Source organism: Thamnophis elegans, chromosome 15 (genome assembly GCF_009769535.1).
Source record: "Thamnophis elegans isolate rThaEle1 chromosome 15, rThaEle1.pri, whole genome shotgun sequence".
Classification (NCBI taxonomy): domain Eukaryota; kingdom Metazoa; phylum Chordata; class Lepidosauria; order Squamata; family Colubridae; genus Thamnophis; species Thamnophis elegans.
Genome location: NC_045555.1, coordinates 31,735,391 through 31,748,512, shown reverse-complemented (window position 1 = coordinate 31,748,512; position 13,122 = coordinate 31,735,391). Strand labels below are relative to the sequence as shown.

The window sequence follows — 13,122 nt, the reverse complement described above, 5'->3', positions numbered from 1 at the left end:
CCACAGTTTTCTCCTAATTAAAAGAATCAAACTCCCCCCTCCCAGTTTTCAACGGTCACATCGTCCAATGAAAATGGAAGGCAGGCTCTTTTCCATTTTCAGTGGCCACCTGTTTCAATGACCTTGGTTACCACAAGAAAGCATTTTGTTTTGACTGGAGCTGGGCTCTCTACTTCCCCCCTCCCTTCCCACTTTCTGGCTTCTTGGCAACTATGAGGTAGCACAAGATGGCTTCAGCCAAGTTCGCTTCAGAGTTGACAGTATTCTCAATCTTGTTAACTTTTAAGAGGACTTCGACTCCTAGAATTCTTAAATTTGACAAGGTTGAGAATACACTGATCCTAACAGACACAGGACAATTGAAGAGGAAGGAATACAGTTTGAGAAGACTTGACTTAGGCAGAATGAGTAAATCAATCATTCAAATACCCTAAGCAAATATCTATTACCAATCACTCAGAATCCCTTAAGTGAGATAGGCAGAGTAGAAATTTAATAAACAAACAAATAGATGAACAAATAAATAAAATTAGGGCCACACTCGGCAATGGCCATTAAGGGCCATAGGACATTTGTTTCAGGGACAGGGACAATCAACCGCCTGTCATCTGTCTATCTTTGACTTTTAGCATCCAAATCTAGACAGATTCATTTCCCCTTTTATGCAAGCGGATGAAGCAATTCAGTACAAACACAGTGATAAATATGGCAACTGAGATCTGGCTCATTGCCCACTGAAGCAACCAAACCGAACAGCCTCAGGTAGGGAATTTCCAAAGAGGTTATTGGAGATTTATTGCCCGCTCACTCCATTGGTATAGGTCAAGATGAATCTGGGCACTGGGCTTAAAGCGGACTTAAAACGAGCAAAGGAGCCATTTTTCAGGTAATTTAGTCTAGAGCCCAAAGGACATTTGTCTTCTTTCGAGCTACTTACTTCTGAGGTTCCTGGGAGGCTACTATGAAATTAGTCACCAAATTCAAAATCATAAGTTTAGAGCCTTGTAAAGGGAACTTCACAACTAAAGAATTCATGCATTAAAGAAATAGGCACGGGCATTAGAGTTGAATACTGTTAAATAATGGCAGAATGCAATCACTTCAATAGAAGAAGTCAAAAAAAATATTAACTGGGGACAACTTTGCCAACTTTCAGACGAGAAAAAAATTCTAATAAAACGTAACATGAGCAGAAAAATAAATACTACTGAGATTGGATGGAGCCAGTAATCTGAAGAAACTGATGTGACTATTCTCTTCATTCTAGACTTATCTCATTTACATTTAGAAATGTAGGCATAAACCCATTTACGAATGAAATTTACATGTGTGAAAGTTGCTATAACAATAAGCAAAGCATTTTGCATGACAATACCTGAACATGTAATAACTCACAGAATAAAACTTGTGATTTTTCTGAATCCAAATTCTCCCCAAATGATAAAATAATAAGCACCCCATGTGGTAACAAGGAATGTTAATTGGATGTTACACCATTGGCCAGCATTCTTGCATATAAAACCTTGCTTCTACAGGACAGCATGCACCATCGATGGTCCTTATTCATAAATCCCTCAATGAATGGTTTTCTCAAACATTAATTCAATTATACAGTAGTTCAGCAAACTTCTATTGAACATCTGAGGGCCCTTTATCAATATTCTTTTTTTTTCACTTCACATATAAAGGGAAGTAAAAAAATTACCTAGTAATAAAATAATGAAAACAACTTCCACCTCTAAATGCATACCTTCTAATCAGCTTCTACTTTCCAACAACAAATTATCTAGAGTTTGGGGAAAATCAGTTTAATGAGAATCACTGTTCTCATCCTCATTATTCATTGATAGAGAGTGTTCACGGGTACCATCAGCAATCTTTACCGGCAGATTGTCATGAGCTTTAGGCCCTGAAATCTAATCAGGTTTCCTTCTTTCTTTTTTTTTTAAGTAATATTTTAAGATAGGTATATTTATTTTGCTTGTTTTAATCTGGGCGCAGGTGGGCATATGAATGTTACCATGATTTATAAAAACACAACAATGATCAACCTTTTATATAAATAAAAAAATGTCTTACCTGCAGTGCTTGTGAGATCCTGTTAGAGTTTCAATGACAAAGCATTCACCATCGTGAAGACAGTATGCAAGATCCTTATCCTTGCATGGCTTAAAGTGCTCAGATTGTTCAATGGAATAGGTTGTGGTATCTAGAGAAAAAGGAAAAAGCAGAATGGAGGAAAAACACATTTTAATACAATAGATATTATTCCCACGGACCATCAACTTTTACTTTAAAAAGACTCAGCTTGGAGGGTTGAGTGGTGATGGAAATTACAGCATTCGTCAGCTCTAAACTTCAAAATAATTACTGTAGTTGGAGATGCCAGCCAGTTACAAATCCATCTGATTGTGACGCTATCTATCCCACTTTTTTCTACCTTACCAAGAAGTAAGTTGTGGGCTACTTTGTCAAATGCTCTGCTGGAGTCTAAGTATATTATGTGCACAGTTTTTCGCTGGTCTACTAATTTAGTCACTACATTGAAGAATGAAATAAGATTGGTTTGGCATGAGATGCATTTCTATTAAGGATATACCCCCAGGTCTATGGAAAGAAATAGGAGATTCTTATTTTCTCTGATCATAGTTCCTAGTACAGGCTCAATGATGTTTCTTGAAGCATCGTAGAACATAGAACAATAGAGTTGGAAGGGACATTGGAGGTCTTCTAGTCCAACCCCTTGCTTAAGCAAGAGACCCAGAGAAGTGGCTATCCAGGCTCTTCTTAAGAACCTCCAGTGAGACTTCTGGCTGATTTGAGTCTAGATATATAGATATAGATATATAGATATATAGATGTAGATGTAGATGTATATATAGATATATAGATATATAGATATATAGATATATAGATATATAGATATAGATATAGATATAGATATAGATATAGATATAGATATAGATATAGATATAGATATAGATATAGATATAGATATAGATATAGATATAGATATAGATATAGATATTCTAACAATAGAAGAGAATATTGCAGTTCACGGTTGAAATGTGGGGTCCCTGGTGCACTCTGAGTTTGGTGTTTTTCTTGCAGACGTTGTATTATCAAACTACGAAGATGTTACCTAGTCTAGTAATGAAAATGTCTGCAAAAAAAACCACCAAGTTCAGAGAGCACCAAGGAGCCCACAGCTATTCTGTGATATCGCTGGAGAAAGGGAGCGGATAGGAATCTGGCTCCTGCCCATAAGAAATTATTCCAAATTTTGGAAGCTATTTTGGGAGATGAGCAGGGATTGCAAAATTCTTTAGAACTCACTATAATGCAGTGAAGTCAACAACATCTCCTGGAGATCAGCAAAAGATTAAGCATTAAAATACAATAAAAATTATTTATTAAGAAAGTGAAATTGCCAGCACCTTATTCTAAGCCATGCTTCATAAAGTGGAAAAAGACAGAGGAACAAATGAACCTGAAATGCATTGAAACCATTTTCCTTTATTCTTTTATGAGTCCTTAGAACCAGCTTTTCACTATTAATGGCGATGAATGTGGCTTCTTGTGGTGATGGATGGATAGATATCATTTCTTTTCTCCATGAAATGTGCTCAGAGCAGATTTGAGCTAATGAACTAAATAAAACTAGAAACAAAAAAATAGGATGACTGGGTAGTTCATAAGTAATGCTCATCCTCAAATTACCTTCAGTTACTTGGGGGGGGGAGGGACCTCAACCATTGTGGCCTCTTCCGAGTGGTGTAGAAAACGGATATGGAAAAAAATCTTAGCTTGAAATATGTTTGTGTGCTAGTATTTAATTCTTAACCTTATAGTGTATGGTGTAGCTCCTATAGCCCTCACTAGGAAGAAAATGTGAATGAATCCATAGAGTGAATACAGGTAATCCTCAACTTATGACCACAACTGACAGTTGTTGATCAAATCATGACCCATTTTGCGACCACCGCAGATGCTAAGTAAGCAACTAAGTAAGTGTCAGATCTGTCATTCCCCAGACTTTGCTTGTCAGTAGGTTGCCAGAGGGAATCTCGTGGCTCCAGGACACTGCAACTGTCTTAAGTACGAGCCAACTGCCGAGCATCTGGATTTTGATCATCTAGAGATGTTGCAATGGTTGTGTGAAAAACGGTCATGAGTCACTTTTTTTAGTGCCGTTGTAATATAGGTCACTCACTAAATGAACTGTTGTAAGTCAAGGTCTACTTATGTCATGTTAGAAATTGACAGCCGCCCAGTGGTGGGTTTCAAAAATTTTTAGAACCTCTTCTGTAGGTGTGGCCTGCTTTGTGGGAGTGGCTTTCTGGCCATGTGACCGGGTGGGAGTGACTTGCCGACCATGTGACCGGGTGGGAGTGGCCAACTTGTAAAATGTGGTGAAACTCACTTAACAACGCTCTTGCTTAGCAACCAAAATGTTGGCTCAAAAACTCTGGCATTTGAAGCATGCAAGTCTTGAAGCTCTCAAGTTACAAGACCCTTGCACCCCGAACCCTTTAGAAAAAAACCCCCAGGGGTGTTCAACTTTGACAGCTTTAAACTTGTGGACTTCAACTCCCAAAATTCCTCCTCTCGCTCTTCATCTTGATGATGTGCGGATGGGCGGGGGGAGGGAGCTGGAATCGGTTCTAAATGGTACTGTTGATTTGTGGAACCTCTTCTATAGAAGAGGTTAGAACTGGCAGGAACCCACCCCTGCAACCGCCTCTTTAAATGCCGTAGTCTCTAAGGGGGCCTCTCTCCCTTCTGCCTTTTCTACGTCTATTTGGGTGGTGCAGGTACTTTAGGCCTGGTAGTAGGGCTGGCAAGAGGCCTATCTGAAGTCAGGAGGTTGGCTTTTCCGGCAACGTCTGAGCTCTGCAAGGGCCAAACTCCCTTCCTTTTGCAGCTGAGGCTTCTTTTTTCTCATGGGGTGTTTAGTAAGCTCTAACTTACTTATTTATGTTTTTAATTTATAGCATTTTTATCTTGTATGATTGCAAGCCACCTTACAGCCCTACAAGCTATCTTAAGGTAAGATGGATGGTGTATAGAGCTTACAAATAATGAAACAAACAAAGAGACTCTTTGAGTTTAAGCCAATTCCACGTATGCAGTTGCCATCCTGTTTTGGATATTCCACTTTCTTAAATGAATATCCCACTTCTTCCACTACTTTCTCATGGGTCCTTTTAATCAGACCCCCACTCAGTGGACTCCAAACACAAAAGAGCCAATAACACCACAGGCCCCTACACATACGTGTACACACACACACACACAGACACAGACACACATACTCACAGACAGAAGTCTTCACAGCTATTACTCCCTCCTCATCACTACTCCACTCTTTCCCACTGCTATTCCAATGACTGCACCCTGTGAGTATTGCTAGAGAAAATTCCCCTTCTAGCTGCTTTAGGTCCACACCCTGCCCAGCTCTCTCTCCCCTCCAGCATGGCTTTTATAGAGAGCTTAATGCTATTTTTTGAGCAATCTCTTCTCTCTCCCTTCCATAGAAAGGACTCACCACAAGCAAAACTTTATGTCAGGGGTCCTCAAATATTTTAAACAGGGGGCCAATTCATGGTCCCTCAGACTGTTGGGGGGGATGCGAATGGGCTGGGTGGGCATGGCTAGGTCATGTGACTAGGTGGGTGTGACCAATTTAACAGTTCATTAAACAATGCACACAAATGAAACTTTAATTTGTTTTGCTTCTGGGAGTCTTTTATTTGCTTTTGTTTGCATGTTGCTCTCTTGGTTGCCTTTTCTTTTTACTAGATGGTTTTTCTTCCAGTTGTTCAGGAGCCCAATGGTCCACTTCAGGAAATTCAGTTTTGAAGCAAATCTCAGCCCCAAGGAGCTTGAGAAATCTCTCTCTCTCTCTCTCTCTCCCTCCCTCTCCCCCTCCCTCCCTCCCTCTCTCTCTCTCTCTCTCTCTCCTCTTCTTTCTCTCTCTCTCTCTCTCCATATTTATAGAGGGACATTGCTGCACTGGATGGGTAAATGCCCATCTATATATTTCTTCCTCCAAAAGTCTTTGTTTTAAAATAATTGATATTCAGCTTTTCCTTTTTGCAACAATCAGCTCATCTAATAATCTTCCATCTTGGTGCAGGAAAAGAGAAGGAGATGGTTTTCCTGTTTTACAGGAATTAAATTTTTCCTTCCTCAAAGTGGTGGGGAGAAGCAGCTTCATGACTTATTTTTATGTATCTGCCCTTTTTATTATGTGTACAAATAACTCAAGGTGGTAAATATATCCAACACATCTTCCTAATTCCCCCCCCCCATTTCCCGCCACAATGACACCCCTGTGAGGAGAGTAAAGTGGAACAAGCAAATCTGACCTGGTTATCATTAATTTTTCACCTGAAAATAACAAAAGTAGGATAAATAAATAAAATATCTATGCTTCATGCATGCTTATTTTATTTATTTACCTTTATCCCACCTTTGTTATTTTTACAATGAACATACCCAACATCCCTTTCTCTTCCTGTTTTCTCACAACAATCCTGTGAGGCAAGTTGGGCTGAGAGAGAGTAATTAGCCCCAAGTCATCCAGCTGGCTTTTGGGGGACTAAGGTGGGACTAGAACTCACAGTTTCCTGGTGATTGGCCCAAAGTGACCCTGCTGGCTTTCCTGGCTAAGGTGGGATAGAACTCACAGTCAGAATATCAGAATTGGCAGGGACCTTAGAGGTCTTCTAGTCCAATCCCATTTTCAAACAGGAGACTCTAGATCATTCCAGAGAAATGGCTGTCCAAACTCTTCTTAAAAACGTCCAGTGTTGGAGCACCTACAACTTCTGAAGGGAAGCCTTTCCATTGGTTGATTGTCCTCACTGCCAGGAAATTTCTTCTTAGTTCCAGATTGCTTCTCTCCTTGGTTAGTTTCCATCCTTTGCTTCTTCATGTACCTTCAGGTGTTTTGGAAAAAAGTGACCCCCTTTACTTTGTGGCAGCCCCTCAGATATTGGAAGACCCCAATATATGATAATGTCACTCATCGTCTCCATTTCTGGTGCCTTAACCCCCAAACCAAAGCGGATCTAACTGACTTCTGATATCAACAGGAATCCAAGCTACAATTGTCACACTCAAATTCCCTTTTTCTACTTGACGTGCAAACGTGATTCACACCACTGTACTAACACTTTGTAATATTAAAACACAATATGAGAACTGATCCCTGATACTGAATGACTGACGTATCTCCATTATTCAGCCCATAAATATTAATCTTGGTTCTCAGTCCTCCCCTTCAATATGAAACAAACATTTAAGGAGGAAATTGTGCTAACATAAACAGAAGGTGTGTTTTCCCCATTAGGGGGGGGGAAAAGCACAAGTCTGAAAACATACCTAGAGAATAACACTTCACATGTTACAGCTGTGTGCATTTACCACTAGAGACACAAACATATCAGTTTATCACTGAATACAAATGACCACATTTTTAGCAGCAGCAAAATGTGAACAATTTCCTCTTGTATTTATTTATCCATCTCTATGCAAATTTCTTAATGAAGTTCAAAATGGCACAAATCCATAGAAGGGAACTGAGGAAGAGTCACATGAGAACCAGTACAACTTTACCTACGTATTCTGTCCTTGGATCTCAGGTAACCTTCCACTTATGGTCACAACTGAAGTTTATGTCGCTAAGTGAGACAGTTATTAAGTGAGCTTTGCCCCATTTTTACAGCCCTTCTTGTCGCCATTGTGAAGTGAATCACTGCAGTTGTTAAGCTAGTAAGGCAGTTGTAAAATGGATCTGGCTTCCCCGTTGCCTTTGCTGGGCACCTATTTATGATTGCAACCATCATAAATATATGCCAGTTGCCAAGCATCCAAATTTTGTTTATGTGACTGCAGAGATGATGCAACAGTCATAAGGATGAAAAAGTCATACTAAATGACTTATAAGTCTTTTTTTCCCAGTGCTGTTATAACGGTCACTAAACAAATGGTTGTAAGTTGAGGGCTTCCTGTAACCTCTTTGTGGCCACTTGGGTTGATTAAACCAACTCAAGGTCAGGGCTGCCTCTGTGTCAGGTCTGTAAGCCATGTTTTCCTTTGGACTTCATGCCTGCCACAATTTCTACTATTGTGGGAAAATGGGAGGGGGGATTATATGGAGTTTGGTGATATGTAGCCATAATAACATTCTTTCTAGAAAGCCAAGGTCATACCTGGCTGGAACTGGATAGGTGGAAACTGCCAATGTGGCAGTGGGAGATTGGACAATGTGATGGACTTGCGGGTGTAGGGGCAAAATCTTGAACTTTCAACTGGGTGGGGAAAACCTGGAAGCTTTTAGATTTGGGGTTTCCCAGATGTGCCAAGATGACATCTCTAATAAAATGGAACTTTGAGGAATCTTTTGCCTCAGACTCTGATTTACTTTGGGATGCTATTTGGAACCCTGACACTCTGTTCATTTCCTAGGAAAGAAAAGGTCTTGGCTCCACAGAGAAAAGGACTTTGACTAGGAACAACTGGCTGGCTGACACTCACTTTTAGGAGAATGAAACGACAACTTTAATTAAGCAATTGAAATATAAATTCCTAACATATATATGTGGGATTGTCACTTTGGTTAATTCTATAAGAAATTTAACTTTTCTCCAAAAAAACAACAAGAAGAAACTGAAGAACAGAAATACAAAAAGAAACTCAACTGAAATATGACGCTTAGTTTCGTCTACAGTCTTTGGAAAATTGCACCAATCTTCTATAGTTTCTTCACATAAAGTTCATGTGGGGTTTGGATGTCTTCTTGCATGTAATTTATATTTTGCACCTTTGAAATGTGTGAAAAATACACATTCAGGGCTACAAGCACCCTTTCTCTTTTTTTCTTCCAATTTTTGTTTCATGCTTCATCATGAGCGACAAAGGACAAAATCTGGAATATTGAAGGAAGTTCATTTTTACCATGTTCTTGAAAATATTTAAATATTTCCTTCTTTCACAACTTATTGGCAGAAGACATTGTGAGTGTCAACTCTTTTTGCACAATTCTTTCAGAAAAGTACATTTAGCAACTTCGATTTATGTTTTCAACCTATTTTTGGTTACAATGATGGATTCACTTTTCAAACTGTTTTTTTTTTTAAAGCATTGATGTGTAATCTTCTATTTAGTTGTTAGCTGCTGCTTTAGCGATATGGATTGGTTTTAAAATATTATTAAAGATACTTTAAAAGCTGTCTGGGGAAATCTTTATTTTGACAGGCTGTATATAAGACTTTCAGTAAATGAAGGAACATATTCTGGGAAAGTCATTTTATTGTAGCGTTGTTCTTATTGATATTCTGCATTTCGTCATAGATACTCTTACCTCCCATAATTTAACCCATTATTCTGTATAATTTCATCTCAAATATATCTTTCCATGATTTCCAAGTAGTCAACGTATAAATGAAACATACCTAAATCTTTCTAAATGTCTTTCTTATGTATTTCTTCAGCCAATATAAATAGCCACCCATTTCACAAACAATTCTGAGTGGCGTACAACAGAGCTAAAAATAATAATAATACATTTATTATTTATGATCACTATTTATATTAATACATTAGTATAAAAACCTCCCTATAACTAGATGTCTTTGAAGCTTGTCAGCCCACCCATGCATTAGGACTGAAGAAGCATCTTGGATGAGAAGCAAAACATTTTTAAAAAACCCTAGAAAGTCTAGTTGCCTTTTGGAAAAAGCACCTTTGGGACTTCCTATAGTTGCAAAGATTACTTAATTTTGTTTCACCTCTCAAGGGAAATAGCAGATTGGCTTTGCAATTAGGGACAACTTAAGAACTATTATATGTACACCAATCCAACTGGAATGGAAGGGATGCTTTGTTTCTTCTTCATTTGTTGGCCAAGTGGCACTGAAGATGAATTTTATTGCCTGCCCCGTCTCTCTTTCCAAAATTTTGCAGACCTGCCACTTTAAAATTCATGGTGAAGAGATTCAAAACATAGGGAATATACCTTGAATTTCTACCTTTCAAAAAAGGAGGAAGTAAATATTTTATAACCCATGAGCATTAACATTGCCTTTGAGTGGTGAGGCTGGATGGCTGCCATGTTTCTTTATCAATATTAATGTCCTTGATATTTCACTATGAAGGCAACCCTCAGAGTTACCTTGGTTTAATTCTTCTTCTTGCGGAGACTCTCCCTCCCACTTATGTTCAATGCATCACCAGCTATCTTCTCAGCCACGAGCCATGTCTATAGCTCCCTTGAGTGAGCATTATGTTTAAACCTAGTTGGCTTAGCTTAAAGTCCAAGAAACATGTTTCTTGAACCTTGTGATACACAAATGGAACAGGACCCAGGAGGTACTACGTGGCATAGGAAAGAGAAACCACAATGGGATAGATTCTAGTGAGAATAGATAACAATTACCCATGAAATATTGTAAGAAGATATTAGGTCATGAAGCCCAAATACAAGGGAAAAGGAGAGGGGGACGAGGAGGAGATGGTTAAATAGTGTCATTGACAGAAAGAACATGAATTTGGAGAAATTACAGGAGATGGAAGGATGGGGGGGAAGGCTGGAGTGCTGTGGTCCATGGAGATGTGAAAAGTCAGACATGACCCAGTGATTGAACAACAACATTAGATCAAGAGCAATATAGACTACACTGTTGTCTCTATGACTTCCCCCTAGGGTTTTGATATTTTTTTCTAAAACTGGAGTTAAAAGAAATATAAAAACTGAATAATCAGTTTGGTCATGACAACTAACAGTACTATCCCTCTAGGATCATCGTTGCTGAAACAGTGAAGTTCTCAAAATGTGACACAACACATCAGATAGCTAAGGCAACTGTGCTTTTTTATGTCCTAGAACATCTATTTCTACATCTGCTCAAAGTTAAAATGCCAGCAAAAGACAGTAGCAGATAGGAACATGAAGCAATGTAAATTGGTCATCTTTGTTTTTCTTATCTGATGCTACCACTTATCAAATCTCCTTCTTTATCAATAACTTTTGGAAAACAGCTATTTCCTCCCTACCAACTGCTTTGAATAACATCTCAAGAATATCTTGAAGCTGAAGATACTCCCTGGATGACAAAAAAGAATCAAGTTTGGCTTAGCAGGGGAAAAATATGGGAGAAAAGGACCGTACTAGGTTAAATCTAATAAAAATATATACCTTTTGCCTTTTGCTACTTTTTTTCTTTCAAGTTAAAGGCAATGAAAGATTGTAGGAACTCTGGAGAGAAAAAATCCACAGAGATAAACAATTAAGATGTGGAAGTCCAATCAATTGGCAGCTGCTGTCCTAAATGGCAACTTGGCCTAGATGAGGAGACAAGCAGGAAGTATATATTTCAATACGTTGTCAGAGACTGCAAAGCAGCATGAGAGATTCCTATTGCACTGTACATAATTCTAAGGGATGCGGTGGCTCAGGGGCTAAGGCGCTGAGTTTGTTGATCAGAAAGGTTGGCAATTCGGTGATTCGAATTCCTAGTGCCGCGTAATGGAGTGAGCTCCCATTACTTGTCCAAGCTTCTGCCAACCTAGCAGTTCGAAAGCACCTAAAATGCAAGTAGAGAAACAGGAACCACCTTTGGTGGGAAGGTAACAGCGTTCCGTGCGCTTTGGGCATTGAGTCATGCCGGCCACATGACCATGGAGACGTGTTCGGACAGTGCTGGCTCTTTGGCTTAGAAATGGAGATGAGCACCACCCCCTAAAGTCAGGAATGACTAGAACATATGTGTGAGGAGAACCTTTATCTTTACCTTTAATTCTACATTTATACCCAGAGGGCGTTAAAGATACCCTACCAAATTTTCTATTGTTTTTGCTGCTTTGATCTTCCCCAACTGTGTTGGCCTTGATACAAATACAGTCAAAAGGACAGGGGGGAGGGAGGAGATTTAGAGCATCCCAAACTCTAAAGTAATTACAGATACCAGTAGTCCTCAACTTACAAGTTCATTTAGTGACCGTTCAAGGTTACAACATTACTGGAAAAAGAGGTTTGGCAACTATATGACGGTTGCAGTGTCCTGGGGGGGAGGGGGTCACATGATAGATTGCCTTTTCTGACCTTCACTTATTGATTCACTTATCAACCATGTGACTAACTTAAAAATGCAGGGATTCACTTAATAACAGTGACAAGAAAGATAATAAAAAGGGGTGAAATTCATTTAACAACTGTCTTGCTTAACAATGCACATTTTGGGATCAACTGTGGTCACAAGTCAAGGATCACCTGTAAATATGTTTTAGGTTTTTCAGTGATTTTAAAGTTTCCGTCTTTACTTTTCTGCTTCCCAAATATGGGAAAGTGAGCATGGAAAGCAGACATCATAACATGCCCGAAGAATATATGTCATCAAACACCATGAGGATTAGAGGGGAAAATATACATAGCAGGCACAGTAGTCATTTCGAACAGCTTATTCCCTCTCTAGAATAATTACAGACAGCTTTATCTGGAAATAAGCCCTGCCGTTTTGAGAGGAACATACTTTTAAATAAATGTTGATATATTTTCCACCCTTGTTGTGTTGGTACTCGTCATTCAAAGATACCTGGGCATGCAATCAAATTCCAGAGAAGTGCTAAACTGGGGGGAAAATTGCTAAAACTAATAACCTCATTGTATTTTCCTGTTACTCTAGAAAGACAAGAGAATTAGGTCAGGATGCAGGGCTTCGTGGAACGAAAGATAGAGATAAATAACATAATTCCAACTCTCTGCTGGTTCCCTCATCTTGGGGAGAATGTCAAAAGAATTATTATTCACTGGAGCATCTATCATTCTGACATCCTAATAGTATGGGAATATGGAACCAAGCAGCATTGTTGTCAAAAATACTTTCACATAGGGATATTGGTGCCTCATTCATTTTATGCTTTAAAAAAAAACAGGAAAAGAAAAGGAAAAGAAAGCAGTTACTTTGATTCCTTTTATCGTTTTCCTGGATATTTGGCTCTTTTATATCTGAATCCCAAAATAAAAAGAAGAATAGCTTTACTTTAAAAGAGGGCCAGCTTACTGGCAGGGCAGCCTCTTCCTGCCCATTGGAATAGGTTGGATAAGGCGGCTCTGCT

General features: G+C 39.0%; 1 protein-coding gene across 2 annotated transcripts in view; it reads right to left on the bottom strand.

Annotated features, from left to right (window-relative positions):
- Window positions 1-13,122, bottom strand: part of NRG3 (neuregulin 3) — a 599,640-nt gene that overhangs the window by 360,183 nt on the left and 226,335 nt on the right. For both annotated transcript variants that reach the window (XM_032231486.1, XM_032231485.1), the window contains exon 2: window positions 2,080-2,209. In XM_032231486.1, the coding sequence (XP_032087377.1) occupies window positions 2,080-2,209 (130 nt within the window). The remainder of the gene's footprint in view (window positions 1-2,079; window positions 2,210-13,122) is intronic.